The 20,688-nt window shown below is 37.2% G+C and overlaps 1 protein-coding gene across 1 annotated transcript; it reads right to left on the bottom strand.

Annotated features, from left to right (window-relative positions):
- Positions 1 to 2,239: 2,239 nt before the first annotated feature.
- On the bottom strand, positions 2,240 to 2,746 carry LOC142181763 (uncharacterized). The gene is made up of 2 exons (XM_075255276.1): positions 2,632 to 2,746; positions 2,240 to 2,559 (listed from the first exon to the last, which is right to left on the bottom strand). The coding sequence occupies exons 1-2, from the start codon at positions 2,744 to 2,746 to the stop codon at positions 2,240 to 2,242; spliced, it is 435 nt and encodes a 144-aa protein (XP_075111377.1).
- Positions 2,747 to 20,688: the final 17,942 nt, after the last annotated feature.

The following is a 20,688-nucleotide window of genomic DNA, read 5'->3' as shown; positions in this document are numbered from 1 at the left end:
TCACTCGGGATTGGTGTGGGTGCAGCTTCAGAATGAGGTGAAGAGTGTGGAACATTGGGTGAAATAGGGCTAGAACTAGATGTCCCAAGTGGTGTTGAATGAGTGTCTGAAAGAGGTGAATTTGGTGAGTGAGTAAGTTCTAGCTGTTGTGAAGAAGATTCATCTCTGGGAGCTGGAGAGTAGGTATTAGGAGTTGAGAGAGTTGATATATCTGGTGCAAAATTATGAGTGGGATTAGAATAGGATGGAAAATAGGTGGAGAAGTGTGCTTGGTGAAAAGGAAAAATATCTTCATGAAATTTGATATCCCTGGAGACAAATACCCTTTTTGTATCTTTATTCAGTACCTTGTATCCCTTTTGTCCTTGTGCATATATCCTAAGAAAACACAAGTCTTGGCTCTAGGTTCAAATTTTCCTCTGTTATGAGACAAGGTGGACACATAGCACAAACATCCAAAACTTCTTAGAACCTCATATGTAGGTTCTTTCCCAAATAGAACTGCATATGGTGTTTTCCCTTTCAATACCTTTGAGGGGAACCTGTTTATCAGAAATGTCTATGTTTCCTCTTAACTACCCCATTTTGTTGAGCTACACAAGAGGTTTCATGAAGGATCCCTTGTTCTTGAAAGAACCAGGATTCTTGTGTTCCCTTTCCCAATTCCCAAGCATTGACTGATCTCACCCTTTTTACTTTCTTGTTGAACTACCATAGAGAGAAAAGACTTTAAAACTGGAAAAACATTGCTTTTGGTACTTAATAAGAAAGTCCAGGTTGCCCTACTGAAATCATCAACTATGGTAAAAAATAGTTGTATCCATTATATGTAGTAGTCTTAAAGGGACCCCAAGTATCTATGTGAATGAGGTCAAATGGAGATGTAGTTCTGACTTGGCTAATGGGAAAAGGAAGCCTAGTTTGCCTTGCCTTAGCACAAATGTGACACACAGAATTAAAATCTGAAGGAAAATGAACAAAGCTAAATTTCTTCATTACTGAAAAGGGCAAATGCCCCAACCTTACATGCCATTGAGTTACATCTGAAACAGCATTTGCAAAAACTGAAATTTGAAATGAAACTTTACTAGGTACCAGACTGGAATCACTTCCTTTTGGAATGGAAATTACATTCTGACTAAATAGAATTCTAGACTCTGAAGTTCTAGGCTGGAGTAGATATAATCCATCTCTTACTTCACCAAAAACTTGTCCCTTCCTCATTAAAGGGACCTGCAATAGACATTTACTAGAAGTAAGATTGATGATGCATTTGAATTGAGTGCATAACTTATGAATAGATAACAAGTTATACTTTAAAGATGGAACATAAAGAACTCTTTCTAGGGTCATATCTGGCTGAATGCAAACCTGCCCTATGTGTGTGACAAACAGTTAAAAAGAATTAGACAAACTTATATGTAAATGCACAGGTAATGGTGTTAGAGTTATGAAAGACTTGGAATCAAAACACATATGTTCTGAGGCACCTGAATCAATTATCCAGGTTTTAGTATTAAAAACAGCAAGACATGTTCCTAAATATTTGAGAATAGTACCAGCAACAACATTGGCACTAATTTCTGAGGTTGCATTTCCTGTACTCCCCACCTGCACCTATCTGATTATGTTTACCAGTTCAGATACCTGTTCCGTGCTGAAAAATTGTGCTTGATTGTTAAGGTTTGCTTCATTGTTCTCACCCGACTGTCCATCACCCTGCTGGTCTGAAACTACAACATTTGATTTTATTGCTGCTCCTTGAAAATTTCCACCCTTAGTGAATTGGAATTCATCAGGGAACCCTATTAGTCTGTAGCAATCAGCCCTCATATGTCCTTTCTTTGAGCAGTGGCTGCAAGTAGCATTTGGATTAAATTTAGATTTCTTTGTCTTAGACTTATATTGCCTGTTTCCTGGCTTTTGCTGAGAATTCCAATCCTTTTGCATTTGGTTGTTTTTCTGTGGAAATTTGTTCTGTGATCCTACCATGAAGAAAGCCCTATCAGTTGGATATTGTGGGCTCATATAGATCTCCCTTTGGCTCTCATTTTGTAGTAAGAGTGAGTAAGTTTGATCCATGCCAGGAATAGGACTGGGCATTAGAATATTTACCCTTGCTTGTGCATAAGCATCATTCAGTCCCATTAGGAATTGAATGACCCTTTGATCTTCCATGAACTTAGCCATCTTCTTCTTTCCATCATAGATAAATGCACAAGTGCACCCTAAGTGTGAGTTAAGTGAGTAGCTCATCCCATAGTCTTTTAAATGTGGTGAAATAACCTGATATGCTGCTGTTTCCCTGACATGTTTTTGAAATTTCCTTCTGCAGATGGTATAGTTTTGCTCCACTAGACTGCCCAAACCTGTGTTCCAGGCTGCTCCAAAGGTCCTTAGCAGTCCTTGAATAGATGACATTGTCACCTATCTCTTTGGTCAAAGAATTCAGCAACCAAGAGGTGACCATGTCATTGCACCTACTCCACAATGGATATTCTTTATCACGCATTGCTGGTTCAGCAACAGAACCATTGATGAATCCAAGTTTGTTTTTGGCTGAAATTGCAATGAGGACAGATCTCTTTCATCCTGGGAATCCTCTTCCATCGAATGGCGAACTCACAAGACCCATTCCTGGAGTATTAGAAGAGTGCAAGTGATAGAGATGATTGGAGTCATTGTTGACTGCACTGGTTGTGGATCCAGATGCTATGATGGCAGCTGCTGCTTCAGTACCAGACATGGTTGAATCCAGATATGGATAACAGAGAAAAAAAATTAGAAAGAAACTTGAGATGATTTGTGAACGGATCGAGCTTAACTCTGCTCTGATACCATGAAGGAGAAAGCAGAAATTGTGAAAGTTTTCTCGGTATATTTTATTCACTGTAGCTTGTCCTTTATACAAATCTATGTATAAATACAAAAAATGTTAATAAAATATTCCTATACACTTGTACTATTTCCTCTTGACTAAAATCTAACTAACTAACAGAAATATTCTTTACAATGTGTGTGAGCATGTGTGGTTCACGTGTAAACAATTCTAGACCCTTCTCATCTGAAAATGAGAAATATCAAATTGGATGGCTGTGATTTATTTCTCTCTTATCAATTCAACGTCCCAGATGAAGTTAGATGAATTAGCATCAATGCTCATGATTTGGACACGTGGCTTTCTTCAAATAAGATTAATGTCTCAGATATCCTCAGACATAAGCTCAAACAAATCCTTGGAGGCTCTGAAATTTCTTTCCACTTCTTCTTCTCTCTTACTTCTTCTTCTCTCTTGTTTCTTTATTATTCTGTGAAGCATCCATTGAATCAACATAGGGGTTCTTATCTTCAACGTACTGAGATGTGGTTTGGAGTTGCCTTTTGTAGTCTTAAAATATCTCAATTTAGGTGGATAAATAGTATGTACAAGCTATAAATATATTAATGCCACCAAATCGGACACTATCAGAAGCTTGTAAATATAATTCCTCGAAAATTCTGTTCAAGGCCCTGATGCAGCAGAAGCCATGAACTATTTTCAATATATGCAGTCAAACCAATATATTTTTCATCCCCTTATTTTTAAATTATGTTCTGCTGTATTGAATTATGGTCTCGGAAGGTTTATTTCTCATGAAATTGATCTGAAATTCGGGATTATACTTAAAAGAGCACTTGTTGCCACTTGTTAAGGATTAGCCCATTGCTTATAAAATATTGAGAAATATGAAAAGTAATGCTGATTTACTGCTATATTGGATGTATTTATTGGTGTTATGATTATGTGGATGCTCCTTATTTTGTTCCTTGTGAAAGATTTCAAGGATTGAATGATTTTCTTGGCCATAATCTTAACGTTTGGCTTGAAATGTTCCTTTTATTAGTAGCATGTCCAATTTGCTATTTTTCTAATCCTACATAGGCCTTATATACTACGTTCAATCTTTAATAAGTATTACTCTCTTCATAAGGCTCTTAATAGATATTGATGAATTTAAAAGGCACAGTTTGAGATTACATTTTATTTTCTTACTACTGCACTGTGTTCCTTTCTTTTTCTTTGCTGGCATTAGGTGGTTTCTCATTGCCTATTTGTTTTGATATTCTGATGTTGGCTACCACCAGGCAGATTTATCCTTCTTGGTTTTTACTAAGGTAGATTCTTTTATAATCTTACCTCTTTTATGTAGACATCTTCACATAGCTATGCTTTATACTCTAATAGAAATTTAGTTACCTATTAATTTTCCTTTTCGCTGTAAATCCTATCTCCAATTTCTTATCATGTCTTTCATTCTGCGGATGATTTTATTGCTAAAAATCTTTGTAAAAACTTGAAGTACAAATGTTGGCGACTATCGATGTGTAATATCAGCAAATCTGCCAGGTAATGTGCTTTCTTTTTATGAATACTAATATATTTTCTGCTCTGGTAAATGATTCTTCTCCTTGTTAAATTTTAGTCTAAAGATGTTTTTCCACTAGGGGCCCAAACCGGTATATCACTAGACTTGAGAGATCATATACTTGGAGGTTGCGAAAGAGTGATTTTGAAAAGTTGTTCTTTGGAAGCGGGGCATGTGAATGAAAGTGTAGATATTGTGAGAGCTATACGTATAATTCGAGTTTATTTGTGGACATTTAATGATCTAATTGAAAAGCCTACCGCCATGAAATGCAGTTTGGAACTTCACTAATGGAGCATGAAAGACGTTATTATTAAGATAAAAAAATAGCAATAATAACTTATACTATAATTAAATATGAGTGTAATAAAAAGTGAAATATAACTGAAAGATTTTCAGAAGTAAAAATATTTTGGTTGACTGAAAATAGAGATCAGGAAAGACAGATGTGCAGATAAAACATGGAAAATGGTGAAAGTGGAAGTTGAAATATGAATATGAAAATTTTGGTTTCTAGATACACATCTCTTAGAGACTACTATCATGGGAAGTCCGAAGAAAGACTTAAAATCTTTTTCTGCTGGTGCTTTTAATTTTTTAATTGTAATGTCACATTTAAATATTATCTTGGTTTATGCAAAAACCTTGACATTGTGTGAGAGTGAATATTTAAAAATTGTGAAGCATGTGCATTACATCAATCACTCATATGGTGGCCACTTGACAAAGGATTCGAGAAGTTGATTCTGGCACTGAAAATTTTATCCATGGCTGATAGAATTGGAACAAGATAATTGAACCTGGTAAAATTGTGTGTATAATTAAAATTCATATTCTGCTCCGCTTTGGTATATTCTTTCTCCTATAAGCTCAGCAAATTTCTTCTTCTATTTTATCTTTAGAATACAACTCAACTTGGTAATATCTCATGCATATTTTTCTTCTTCTAAACTTTGATTTGAATTGCTGGACAAGTGATCTTTCAAGAACTTACCTGATGGAAATAACAATTTCTACCTTGAATTTATTTGTGCAGGCCGTTGCTTCCCTTGGAAACATACCAGGTAATACCTAGAGTCTAAGTTCACTTCGAGCACAAAAAAATAAGTTTGTTTCCTCTTCTTCTCCCATATTTTCCCCCAGTACTCTCATACATAGAAATATGGAAATCTAGCTAGCATCTTAAGTGAAATTCTCCGTCCTATAATTTGGTACAACAGGTGAAATAGTGCTAGAGTACAAAAGCAAAAGCAAATTCATATCAAATAGCCAAAATGCAGCTTATCTGGATTTCTTTTATCTTTTCCTAACAATGAAAAGGAAAAGATCAACCATGATTAACTAATTCCTTGAGTTCATTATATCTATGTGCTGTTGCACTCCTATTCCTGTACAACTATGTGGGATATTTGTATGTACTCGCGACTTTATTTACTGGGAGAAGTCTTTTGGAGTATGTGAAATTTTAGCCTACAGCTTTTTGAAAGCTACATCGAAGCACAAACGGTGATGTATGACAGATAATAGTTTGAAAGGTATGTCAATTACGACCAAACTAATTTTGTTATCTTGCTTCTATCACTTCTCTCTATTATTTTTATTTTGAAAGAATGAGATGGCTACACTAACAAATAATCCCCCCATGCTCACCATTATTTTTGTCTGGAGGCAGGCAAAAAAGGATCCTAACCACAGCATGATGGTTGCACTATATTTTGTAAATATGCCAATAGTTTAGATGTGAACAGATTACTCCCATGCATGATTCATGAAAAGAATGTTCTGTTCGGCAACCACACAACATCCAAGAATGGACATCTTGTTCCTTTATGTATGTACATAATATCTAGCAGTTAGTATTTGATGTTATCTTTATCTAAGGCTGTATTGTGGGCCGGGCCCGGGCCTAAACGGGCCAAACGGTTCCGCGCCTTGGCGGTCCCGGTCTTCACGGTCTCAATGAGTATAACCGGCCTCACGGTGGTCCAAAGCCCGCATGGCCCCGGGCTAAATGGGCCGGGCCCATAGGCCTAACGGGCTTTTTTGTTCCGGGCTATTTTTTTTAATTTTTTTTTATCTAAAGCAATTTCTTGTAAACTATATATGTATATACTAATATAAATTGCTTATACATAGCTATATAAATATATATAGTATATATAGTATGTATATATAAGGGTGTATTGTGTGTATATATAATTATATATTGCCTTATATAATATATAGCTTATATATATATATATATATATATATATATATATATATATATATATATATATATATATATATACTTTATATGTATTAGTATATATATATATATATATAGCTTATATAATGCCTTAGATATATATATATATATATATATATATATATATATATATAGTTTATATGTATTAGATATATAATATATATACTATTACAAATTTATACACAAAATAAATTGCAAAGAAATATTCAAGGGAATGTTTTATAATTTTTATTATTACTACATTAACAAAGGAAAGAGCACAACAAGGTACTAATACCACCATTAAAAGGAAAAAAAAACTAAGGAAGATGTGCCAAAATACAAGTTACATATTAGTCTATGTATTATCTCTAACAAATCTCATAAATCCTTCAAGGTCCAGAGGAATTTCCGTTGGTGGTGGTGGAAAAGAACCTTGTTCATCACCGCTTCCGGGCGAAGCAGTATCCTGCGCAAGTTCCGCTAGCATTTCTTCATAAGCTTCATCTATCTCCGGTTGTGATTGTGCAAGTCCAAAATTTCTTCTTTCTGAATGGATCCAATCTCTGAAGAGTACTGATTTTTCCAAGCTCTCCTCATAGACGCTCTATGATCATCGATTTGAAGTCTCGCTTGACTGAAAGCGCTCTCTGATGCCACTGTTGAAGCTTGAACACTTAAAATATCTCGAGTCATCCTTGAAAGAATCAGATAGTGTTTTTGTTTGTCCTTTCACCATTCCAAAACATCGAAGGAGCCGTTGGGATTCTCTGATTCAAGTCCCTGCGACAAATAAACTTGAAGCTCATTTAATTGTGAACTATCACCAAAATTATCACCTTGAGAACCCCTGAACTCCGTCCAAGAACTAAGGGCTTTTAGGACCGCAGTTCTTTTAGATGATTGCGAACTAGACGAAGTAGGAGTTGGAACATTTGGTCTAGCATGATCTAAGGCAAGTTGATAAACATTATAAATTGTTTGGGCATTTATTTTAACTGAGGCTTTAGCATCTCCAAGTGTAGCAAATTCCTCAGCTGAAAGTGATAAAGCGTTATAAATTTTTGAATACCAAAAGTGAGGACCTCCTAATTTCATTGTAGGATTTAACAATGCAGCAACACCAAAAATAGGGGGGATAGGGAAAAAATATTTTTTAAACTTAGCTTTCATAGAATTAATAGTTTCTTGATAAATTACTCCACCCTCTGAAAATTGAGTAAATAAATCTACAAGTGCTGCAATATAAACTAAACAGTTAGAAATAGTAGGATAATATTGGCCAGATAGTTCGTTTGTAGCAACATAAAATTGTTCTAAAAAGTTTACAAGCATTTTAACATTACTCCAATCTTGATTTGTAAGGTGTTCATCATCATCATCATCACCATCACCTACACGAGCATTATATTTGGGTTCATATATTCATATGCAACAACTAAACTTTCATACATGTAATTCCATCTAGTCGGATAAGGTTTAGGAACCTTTCTTTCTCTGAAGCCAAATTCATCACATTTTTTAAAATAGTCTCTAAGTCTACTTCTACGGTTTGAATAGAAAAGCCAATTAAGAGCTATTTTAACCTTTTCAATCTCTACATTTAAAACTTTTATACCAGTACCGATGATTAAATGGTAAATATGACAAATACACCTAACATGAAAAATATTACTAAATGCATGATTTAGTGTAGTTGTAAGCAAGTCTATAGCATTAGTGTTACTAGAAGCATTATCCATTGAAACCGACATAATTTTATCTCTAATGCAAAAATATCTACAAATATCTGCAACTGTGTTAGCAATAAACTTACCTGTGTGAGGTGAATTAATTATTCTATAAGCAATAATGCGCTTTTGCATTATCCACTGCTCATCTATCCAATGACTTGTTACAGTTAGATAATCACAGTCATTATCACTTCTACCAATATCAGTAGTAATAGTAATGCGACAATCTATATGAGTAAATAAATAGCGCAGATATGTTCATATTCATGTTTATATTTATAAATATCGCTCTTTATGGTTGCGCGAGGCCATCCTTTATATGTAGGATTAAAACTTTTCTAATATAATGCACAAAATGAGGGTTAGAAGGAAAATTATAGGGTAAGCACATAACAGTAACCATTTTGCCAATTCTTCACGATCTTTATTTGGATCATAATATAAAATGCCATCGGTAACAGTGTTACTTCCCGGTTGAACTAGATTTGAACCTGTACTAGGGTTAACCGTAGTATCTACACTTGTCCCCTTTTGCGCAACTTTCATTTGAAAATATCTAGCTTTATCTTTAGGGTGTATCTTTAAGTGTCTAGTCAAACTACCCATACCGCTACGGTCTCCAGTAAATTTATGAACCAACAAAGACCCACAAGTTTTACACTTAGCCTTATTTTGTTCTCTTAGTTGAGTAAAAAAATACCAAACAAGAGATGTTTCGGGCCGTTTAGAAGGTTGTCTATTAAAAGTAAGGGTTACTACATGAGGGTCAGATGGGGCATCAATTGGGTTATTAACAGGACTAGTAGGTGTATCATCTAAATCCGATTGCGTTTCATCTAAATCATCATTTTCCTCATCATTTTCAAAGATAGTTTGATTAAGATAAAGAGCATTCATAACTTCTTCATTTAATTGTTGACCTGGTGCAACATCATGGCAAAATTGACTATCGGAAAATTGAAAACAAGGGTTATCACTATCAAGAATAATAGGTGGAGGAGGACGGGTAACAGGTTTGGGTCGGGGAGCCGGGGGAAGAGTAGTAGCTTGGCGACTAGATTCACCAATTTTAGATTTTCCCTTACCCTTACCACCAAATATTTTTTTCAAAGAAAAGTCCATATTAATTATAATTATACTAAATAAAACAAACAAAACTATAATATTAAAACTTAAGAGTTGGAACGACTTTACCGAATTGACGAACAACTTCTTGAAAATTGAATATCGTTGAAGACTTGAATACTTCAATTCACCAACTTCACAATTTTTCACGAAATTGCAATAATAAAGTAAGCAATTATAGAAGAAAATTAGAGAGAGATTGATGAATTTGTGAGTAAAAATGAAAGAATGAGGGGGTATTTATAGTTGAGAATAGGAAAAAGGTGTAATTATAAAATGTTTGGGAGCCAAATGGCTATTTTTTAAACTCCCAAACGGTTGGAAATTGAAGACCAACGGCTAGATTTTAAAAATCTGAGTTGGTCATTTTTAATTTTTTTTTTAAAATAGCCATTGGGGCCCGTTAGGCCCGGTTGAACCGGCCCAGGCCCGCCTGCCGGTCCCGGGCTATTTGGGTTGGACCGCCCGCTATGGACTTATGCACCATTAAAGACCGGCCCATTTGAGACCGGTCCGTTTGGCCCGCGGTCTCGGGCCGATCCGGTGCTGGGCCCGGCCCACAATACACCCTTATCTTTATCCAGTTTGATTGTCAATCACCTGTATCGATTTTTATTATCTGTAATTTCATATAAAAACGAAGATAATGAAGTTCCCGCTTTTATATTATTGGGCCCGTGCCACTGCCTAGTTTGGACAGAAAGTATGATAGAGGGTAGACGTGAACTAATTATCAAAGTAAAATGATAAATTTGGCCCTTTCCCTTATTTAATTCAATCAACAGCATTTCAGTGATAAATTAGTTCAGATCAATTATTTAAACACATTGTATCCATCCAGTTTCATTTTATTTTAAAATAAATAAATAAATTAGTAAATACATATATTTATGGCGTGCAACACCACCAACAACAATAACAAACTCAGTATCATTTCACAAGTGAGGTTTAGGAGGATAGTGTGGATGCATCTTTACCCTTATCTTGCGAAGGTAAACGGTTATTTTTGATAGACCCTCGGCTCAAGAAAAACACAATCACAACAATGTTTAAAAGAAATGCATTGTGTAAAAGTTGTTAAAAAGATGCAGTAACAACAACAATATAATAAAATGACCAAAGCAAGAGAAATAATAGATACTAATAAATTTTTTTGAGGATATGAAAATAAGAGACTAATGCAAAAACTATTGGTATGGCAAATAGTTACGCTCGACTACCTACTAATCTTCTACCCTAAGTTTCGCCCTCCACACCTTCCTATCAAGCGTAATATCCTTGCTAAGATGAAGTTGTGCCATGTAATGTCCTTGCTAAGCTGAAGTTGTGTCATGTCGTGCCTAATCATGCACTTCTCCCCAATACCTTTTAGGCCTACTTCTACCTCTACTTGAACCTACCACGTCAACCTCTCACTCCTCCTTACGGGGCATCTGTGTATCTCCTCTTCACATGCCTGAACTATTTCAGCTTCGCTTTCTGCATCTTGTCCACTATGGAGGCCAATCCCATTTTGCCCTGAATATCTCCATTCCTAATCTTGTCTCTTCTAGTATGCTCACACATCCATCTCAACATCTTCATTTCCACTACTTTCATCTTCAGGACATGAGAGTTCTTAACTGCCCAACACTTCGCTTATACAACATAGTCGGTCTAATAACCTCTCTGTGAAATTTACCTTTAAGTCTTAGTGGCATCTTCTTGTGACACAACACAGGATGCAAGCCTCCATTTCATCCAGCTCGCTCCGATTCGATACGTGACATCATCATTTATCTCCCTATTGTCTTGGATTATAGACCGAAGATACTTAAAACTTCCTCTCTTGGAGATGAATTGTGTATAAAGCCTCTCCTCCATATCGTCCTCTGAACTTGCACTCTAAGTGTTCTAATTTAGTCATGCTCAACTTGAAACTTTTAGACTTCAAAGTCTATCTCCAAACCTCTAGACTAGTGTTGACTCCGCTCCGTGTCTCATCACCCGCACATAATATGCATGATGACACATCCCCTTGAATGTGACGTATCAATTCATCCATTACCAAGGCAAATAAAAATAGACTAAGAGCCGACCCTTGCTGCAATCCCACTCGAGTGAAAAGTATCCTGACTCTCATTTCACAGTTCTAACTCGAGTCTTGGCTCCTTCATACATGTCCTTAATGGCCCTAGTGTATGCAACATGTACAACTCTAGACTCCAAACATTTTCATAGAACCTCCTTTGGGACTTTGTCATATACTTTCTCTAGGTCAATGAACACCATATGTATGTCCCTCTTCCTTTCCCTATACTTCTCTATCAATCTCCTTACAAGATGAATGACTTCTGTAGTCGATCACCTCAACATAAATCCGAACTGGTTCTCAAAAATAGACATACCCCTCCTCACCCTTTGCTCCACCACCCTCTCTCAATCTTTCATAGAATGACTTAGCAATTTGATACCCCTATAGTTATTACAATTTTGAATATTACTATTGTTCTTGTATAACAGAACTACTATAATCCACATATATTCTTCTAGTATTTTGCTATCCTAAAGATGACATTAAACAACCCAATTAGCCACTTTAAACTAGCCATACTCACGCTCTTCTAAAATTCTCTTAGGATCTCATCTAGCCCAGTCGCTCCTTCCCTACTCATCTTACACATATCCCTATCAACCTGCTCGATCTTTATATGCCTACAATACCTAAAATCTTGCCAACTCGTCGACTACTCAAACTCACACAGAACAATACTTTTATCCCCCTCTTTATTAAAGTGTTTATAAAAATATGACTGCCATCCTCGTCTAATTTTGGTCTCTTCCATAAATACTTTGCCTCCTCATCTTTGATGCACTTTACACGGTCAAGGTATTGGCCCTCTGCACTCATTCCTTGCTATCCTGTACATCATCCTATCCTTTTCTTTGTCAAGTTCTCCATACAAGCATTTGAACGCCATCATTTGTGCCGCTGTAACTGCTAGCTTCACCACCTTCTTTGCTGTCTTATACCTCTCCATGTTCGTCCCCTTATCCTCCTCGTTTTTGGTCTCCACTAACTTCACATAAGCAATATTCTTGGCTTTCACTTTTCCCTAGACGACTTGTTCCATTACCAATCCCCTCGATGTCCACCAGAGTTGCCCCTCGATAACCCGATCACCTCTAGTTGCTTCCGTAATGCAACTAGTTGTCCTATTCCACATGTTGCCTGCATCCCCACTACTCCCCCAAGTCCCCATTGCCATCAACATCTCCACCCCATATCCAGAGCTATGTTAGTAATCAAGCTGCCTTACTTGATCCTTGGCCTGTCGAAAATGATGTTCAATCTTATGTTGCTATAACTTCTGGAAATTTTTTTGATCATAGAAAACAACATTTAAACAAATTCGTTTACTATTTAAAATTTTTTATTATACCGCTAGAAGTTAAACCATTTTCATCAAATCTAAAAAGAAAATCATTCCTAATATTTTTGTTACCTCCAAATTATCAGACGTACTTGAAGATCAGTCCCTTGCTTCAATGTAATGTAGTAATATTTCTCCGGAAAAAGGGCTAAACCAAATATTATATATGTTGTATCGAACTGGTTTATTTTGAAACTAATGTTCGTTATAGAGACAATGAGTTTCACTACTAAAAATTTGGTAATTAGCATCCAAAAAATCGACCAACGTTGGTCGGTTTTGACAAATTATCGACCAAAATGCGTCCAAACACGCTTAGTCACTATTTTGGTGGTCATTTTAGTGTTGGTCGCAAAGGTAAAAGGACCAAGGTTGGTCGCAAAAAAAAAAAACTGACAAAAGTTGGTCGGTATTTTAATTATGTAATCAAAAGATTCACCGTCTGAGAATCGAATCGGGGTGTGTACTGAGGCAGGATACTATTCTGCCACTAAACCATTAGTGCATTTTGTTTTAAGATTGTCTTATTTTTTATTTATACTCTTTAATTGTATTTTCGCACGAAAATAACGGACCAAAGTTGGTTGATTTTATTAAAAAATAAAATTACCAACCAAAGTTGGTTTTTAAAATGACCGGCCGAATTTACCAACCAAAGTTGGTCGATTTTTTTAATATTAATTTTTATTTATTTTAATTGCAAAAACCGACCAAAGTTGGTCGGTTTCTTGAAAAATAAATTTTGCGGGACTCAAAAATAGTTTTCCGTATTTTTGCGCCAAAGAAAACTGACCAAAGTTGGTCGGTTTTGTAAAAAAAAATTAAAAATTAAAAAATATTGAAAAACCGACCAAAATTGGTCGGTTTCTTTTACCGAATTTCTAGTAGTATTTGTCCATATGGTAAATTCGTTAGACATTGTGGAGCTAATCGTTAGTTATAAAGTGCAATAATACTGATGAGCACAATTACTATGTCATGTTTAAACTTATACTAGTCTCATTGTACAAATGATGCGCATATTCTTCTATTAACGGGAACAAACTTTTTAAAAACAACTTAAAGAATACTCAAAAATGTTGCATTATAAAATAATATTAATAGAAATTTCCAGTTCCAAAATTATAAATGCTAGTCATGTTAGAGGCCTGGAACCAATTTAGTGGTTCTTCTTCTAGTGTTTCTGCTACTTGTTTATTCATTGTACAAATGGTTAAAGGAAGTGGTATATGATTAAAAGATAAAAAGATCTTCAATTTTATATGAGCACTTGAGTACGTGTATTTGATGTTAATTGTTATAAAGTTTGTGTACGTATATTGGATGTTTATTTTATGTTAATTATTATAAAGTTTGTGTTTGATAGTTTACTAAAAACTACAAAAATGTTACTCACATTTTATTCATTTAATGAGAGTACTAAAACTTGTGTTGTGACGACCTGATAGGTCCTTTTGAGTACTAGCCTAAATTTTGGTGTTCTAAGACCTCTCATAGCTTTATTTGATATTTATTGATTTATGTGCATGTCCCGTGTCATTTTTAGGAAGTCTTTTCTGTGAAATTTCAAAGAAAATATGATTTTGACTTAAAATGAGGCTAGAGTTGACCATGATCAACATTATTGGGAAACGACCTCAGATCGGTATTTTGATGGTTCCAGTAGATTCGTATGATATTTTTGGATTTATACACACGTTTTGTTGGGGTCCCGGGTGAACCGAGCGCATTTGGGAGTATTATGTGAAAGTTGGAAAAAAGTTGAGTTTTAAGTTGAAATCTAGAGTTTTGATGATCGATTCATGTTATTTTGCTGATTTGAGGTAGTGAACAAGTTTTTAGGATGTCATTAAACTTGTGTGCATGTTCGGATTGGAGCCCAAGGGGCTCAGATGAATTTTAGAGGTGTTTCGGAAGGTTTGGAATTGCTGATGCCTTTTGTTGGAGTTTCAGCTCTGCATGTCTCGCATTTGCGATGACCTGTCTACAATTACGAGTCCCGCTTTTGTGAAGTATGACTCGCAAATAAGATATCTAGGGAGGTAATGTTAGCTTCTGCGAGGTGAGCTTTTAAAATCTCAAGGCTGCATTGATTACAACCCTAGTGTTGGTGTTGCCTACAGGTTCAGAATCTTACATTGTGTATTGTGATGCATAGCATATTGGGCTTAACGCGATATTGATATAGGATGGTAGGGTGATTGACTACGCGTCTCGGTAGTTGAAGGTTCATGAGAAGAATTACCCTGCGTATGATTTAGAGTTGACAGCCATTATTCACGCACTGAAGATTTTGAGGTATTATCTGTACGACATTCCATGTGAGGTCTATACCGACCATCGGAGTTTCCAACACATGTTCAAGAATAAGGACCTAAATTTGTGGCACCAGGTATCGTTAGAGTTGCTGAAAGACTATGATGCATTAAGTAGGAAGGAAGAGAGTATGGGCACCTTGGAATATTTTATGATCGATTCTTTTTATTTGATGTTATTTTGATAATTTATGTTAGCGAGCAAGTTTGTACGATGTTGTTACACTTGTGTGCGAGTTCAGATAGGAGCCTAAGAGGCTCGAATTGGTTTTGGAGGTGTTTCGGAAGGGTTGGAATTGCTGATGCCTTTTGCTGGTGTTTCTGCACTGCAGTTCTGGCATTTGCAATGACTTGTCTGCAATTGCGAGTCCCGTTTTTGCAAAGTCGGACTAGCATATCGGATATGTTGGGAGGGACTGTTAGATTCTGCGAGGTGATCTTTCAATAGCTCAAGACTACATTGACTACAACCCCAATGTTGGTGTTGCCTACAAGTTTAGGATCTTATACTGTATATTGTGATGCATCGCATATTGGTCTTGGCGCGGTATTGATACAGGATGGTAGGGTGATTGACACGCATCTCGGTAGTAGAAGGTTCATGAGAAGAATAACCATGTGCATGATTTAGAGTTAGCATCCATCGCTGATGATTTGGAAGCACTATCTGTATGACGTTCAATGTGAGGTCTATACTGACCATCAGAGTCTCCAACACCTATTCAAGCAGAATGACCTTAATTTGCGGCAACGGAGATGGTTAGAGTTGCTGAAAGACTATGATATTATCATACTATATCATTCGGTGAAGGCCAATGTAGTGGCCGATGCATTAAGTAGGAAGGCAAAGAGTATGGACAGTTTAGAATATTTGATGATCGATTCTTTCTATTTGAGGTTATAATGATGATTTGAGGTAGCGAGTAAGTTTTAGGATGTTATTACACTTGTGTGTATGTTCGGATTGGAGCCTGAGGGGCTCGAATGGGTTTTGAAGGTATTCTGGATGGCTTGGAATTGTTGATGCCTTTTGCTGGTGTTTTAGCTCTATAGGTCTCGTATTTGCGATGACCTGTCTGTAATTACGAGTCCCGCTTTTATGAGGTTGCGATAGATGCTAGGTTTGACCAGGTGGTCTAGATTGCTAGATTCTTAGAGTTGGTTTGCTGGTAGAAGAGTGAGAAGCGGGAGGCCAAGAGGCCTTATAGTTCAGGTGGTTTCAGCAGTGCCTCATCTGGGGGCTAGTACTATTCCAACAGAGGTCGTCCTTATAGACCAATTCAGCCAGCTCGCCATGTTCCTCATGGTTCTTCAGTTAGCCACGGTTCTTACTATGCTTGCCCAACTCATCAAATTATTTAGTCTATTGCTGACATAGAGTTCTTACCGTGCTCCATCTGCCTAGGTTTCCACAGGCAGTTCTTTAGGATATGAGGGTCAGCAACCTTACATGAAGGGTTGTTATGAGTGTGGAGACTTGGGTGATCTCAAGAGGGATTACCCATATTGAGCAGGGTCCCACATCAGAGCTCTCAACCTACGATGTCAACACCAATAATTATACCACATGCATTATCAGTTAAGGGTGGGACATAATCAGCACGAGGTCACCCTAGAGGGGGATGTCGACTAGTTGGTGGTCCGACCCATTGCTACGCATTTACATTCAGGCTAGAAGCAGTTTCTTCCGATATCATGAACACATGTATTGTTTCATGTGCCACAGGGATGATCCGGTATTATTTGATGTTGGTTCCACTTATTCATATATGTCATTGTACTTTGCTCGTTATTTGGATATGTCCAGTGATTCTTTAGTTAAGCTTGTTCATGTATCTACATCGGTGGGTGATTCTATTGGTGTGGACCATGTGTATCGGACGCGTGTGGTGACTATTGGAGGATTAGAGATGAGAGTTGTTCTTTTACTACTTAGCATGGTTGATTTTGATGTGATTTTAGGCATGGATTGGTTGTCATATGACATGCTATTCTTGATTATCACACTAAGAATGTGACGTTGGCAATGCCGGGGTTGCCTAGGGTTGAGCGGAGAGGCTCCCTGGATTATGTTCCTAGTAGAGTCATTTCATATTTGAAAGCTCAATGGATGATTGGGAAGGTATATCTGCCATATTTGGCCTTTGTAAGGGATGTTAGTGCTGATAACTTTCCAAATATGTTTCTTGCAGACCTATCGGGTATGACACCCCACAATTATTTTGGTATTGATCTGGTGTCGAGCACTCATCCCATCTCTATTCCACCAATCGCATGGCACTAGAGGAATTGAAAGAGTTAAAGGAAAAGCTTCAGGAGTTTCTTGATAAGGGCTTCATCAGGGCCAGTGTGTCGCCTTGGGGTGCACCTCACATTGATGACTTATTTGACTAGCTTCAGGGTTCTATAGTGTTCTCGAAGATTGATTTGAGGTCGGGGTATCATCAGTTGATGATTCGGGATTTTAATATTCTAAAGATGGAATTCAGGACCCACTATGGGCACTATGAGTTTTTTGTGATGTCTTTTGGGTTGACCAATGCCCCAACAACCTTTCTACACCTGATGAATAGCGTGTTCTAATCGTATCTTGATTCTTTTGTCATAGTATTCATTGATGTGATATTAGTGTACTCATGCAGCCAGGAGGACCATGAGCAGCATCAGAAGATTGTACTTCATACTTTGAGGGAGAAAAAACTATATGCTAAATTCTCCAAGTGTGATTTTTGGCTTGATTCGTTGACATTCTTAGGGAATGTGGTGTCTAGTGAGGGGATCAAGGTTGATCTGAAGAAGATTGAGGCAGTTCAGAGTTGTCCTAGACTATCTTTAGCTACATAGTTTCAGAGTTTCCTTGGTTTGACCAAAGATTATCGTCATTTTGTAGAGGGTTTCTCGTCCATTGCTGCACCTTTGACTAGATTGAACCAGAATGGTGCTTCTTTTAGATGGTCTAATGAGTGTGAGGAAAGCTTTCATAAGATCAAGATTGCATTGACTATAGCCCCACTGTTGGTGTTGGCTACAGGTTCAGGATCTTACACCATGTATTGTGATTCATTGCGTATTGGGCTTGGCGCGATGTTAATGTAGGACAATAGGGTGATTGCCTACGTGTCTAGGAAGCTGAAAGTTCATGAGAAAAATTACTCTATTCACTATTTAGAGTTGGCGGTTATTTTTCACGTATTGAAGATTTGGAGGTACTATCTGTACGGTGTTCATGGTGAGGTCTATACTGACCATCAGAGTCTCCAACATTTGGTCAAGCAGAAAGACCTTAATTTGCGGTAACGGAGATGGTTAAAATTGCTGAAAGACTGATATCACCATATTATATCATCCATGGAAGGTCAATGTGGTGACCAATGCATTGAGTAGGAAGGCTGAGGGTATAGGCATTTTGGCATATTTACCAGTAGAAGAGAGGCCACTAGCCATTGATGTTCAGACTTTGGAAAATCAGTTTATGAGGTTGGATGTATCGGAGCCCAATCGTGTTCTTGCTTGCACATTCATCATTGTTGGAGCGTATCAAGTCTCGCCAGTTTGATAATCCTCACTTGCTGGTGTTGAAGGATACGGTACAGCGAGGGGAGGGGGTTGCCAAGGAGGTTGTGATTGGTGATGATGGTGTTATGAGGATTTGAGCCAGGATTTCTGTTCCAAATGTTGATAGGTTGATAGATTTGATCCTTGAGAAGGCTCACAACTCGCACTATTCCATTCACCTAGGTGTCACAGAGATGTACTGTAACTTTTATTTTCTCAAAGTCCACTAGGAATTGTGCCTAGGGTTAGTTTTCATAAATACAACATAAAGTACAACATTGGAGGGGGACATAAACCCTACCTCCCAAAAGTTGGATGTACACTTGATCAACAAATATAGACAACCAACTGGACCTAAAATTCTATTGAAGTTAGACCTATGGAGAGACACCAGTTGCCTATCCAACATTGATAGACTATCGTGTATACAAAAACATGGTGAAGGAAACCTATGTCAACTATACAAAAATGCACATGTGATCCTAAATCTACTAGACAAATGAGCTTGAAGTCCATGTTCCAAATACAACAAGATCTACATCTTCTAAATCTAAAAAGTAGAAACTTTCTATGGAATATAAAAAAACAAGTGATCATGGGCCAAACATTCTTCAACTTTACTTTGACAGTGAGACCAAAGAAAACCTAGTTGAAGAAGGTTAACAAAAAAGACCCAGGTAGGTGGGTATACATGCTGATTCTACCTTGGATTTCTGACAGAAGAGAGTGAGCATTTTCCTGCTGCCATCATCCACAACTTCTTGGAAGTTACAGATTGTGTAGATGGCTTATGGAATCTTGGATTGCTGCTGCAGCTGATGAGTTTCTACTGCTGGAAACTGATGTCTTTATTCTGTAAAGTTCATAGGTTTGGGACCCTATTATTGCCTTGTGTATGGTGTTTGAAGGCTTGTGATCCCTGATGAACTAGGTGTGGGCTCCCAGAAATGTGCTTCTATGAATCTGTGCAGTTGCTGATTTGCTTGAACTACATTATTGAAGTTGAAAGCTTAAGTAGCAGCTGCTGATGACTTGGATTTCTGTGGTTAATTGCTTTCAGAGTTGTCCCCTGAAGAGCTTCCATGATGTTGCTGCTACTGTGAATGTAGCTGAAGATGAACATGTATTAGTTCCTATAGGTTCTAGCAGTAAAGCTATGACATACCCTACAAAATTGACACAACTGCAGAAGGTTGAGCATTTGAAATGCTAATACCACTCCTTGCAATTGAGTCAATACTTTGAGTCCATCCTTAGTACCTGCAACAAGAAACAAACAGATTAGTGCAAAACATTCTGCTCCCAGGTTCTTGTGTATACTGGGAGCAGTGGTGGGTATCGTGTTGTGGGGTCATGACTTCTCATTGGAGGTATGGAAAGGAATATTGAGTGGTGATGGTTTGAAAAGCTGAAGGCTGATATATGACAGCCTATTGAGGGAAGCAGTTCTGCTCCCAGGTTCTTGTGTAAACTCAGAGTTTCCTAAAGGTTTGGACAGTGGACAAAGGTGTTTGGGTTGTGATTTCTGGAGTTTTCCTGGATCTGCTGCACTAGGAGTACAATAGTTTTTGGGTTTTTGTGGAGTTTGAAGCATTGGTGGCTATAATTGGATGGTTGGGTAAAGTTGAAATTGGGGTTGAAGCAGTGTAGGTTGAAGTCCTGCCCAGGTGATACAGGGGCTTCTACACTTGATACAGTTGCTGTATTAATTGGGTTGCTAGGATGTTTTTTGAACACATGTGTGTGGTTATGATAGATATTTTGTGCAGGAGAGTGGGTTCCCCAACAATAGTTAAAATTGAGGGAAATTAAACTACTGAGAGAGCATGATTCTGCAGTTGGAATTTCTGCTTTATCCAATTGATATGCTCCTAAGATAATGAGCATCATAGATGATAATATCACAATATGGAA

The sequence above is a fragment of the Nicotiana tabacum genome, chromosome 6 (assembly GCF_000715075.1).
Source record: "Nicotiana tabacum cultivar K326 chromosome 6, ASM71507v2, whole genome shotgun sequence".
NCBI classification, from domain to species: domain Eukaryota; kingdom Viridiplantae; phylum Streptophyta; class Magnoliopsida; order Solanales; family Solanaceae; genus Nicotiana; species Nicotiana tabacum.
This window is presented reverse-complemented; position numbering and strand designations above follow the sequence as displayed.

Excerpts from the sequence above, each read along its gene's own strand:
- LOC142181763 (XM_075255276.1), bottom strand. The coding sequence starts at position 2,746 with ATGTCTGGTACTGAAGCAGCAGCTGCCATCATAGCATCTGGATCCACA. Across the intron at positions 2,560-2,631 it reads TTCTAATACTCCAGGAATGG|CCAAAAACAAACTTGGATTC; the intron begins GTCTTGTGAGTT and ends TTGCAATTTCAG.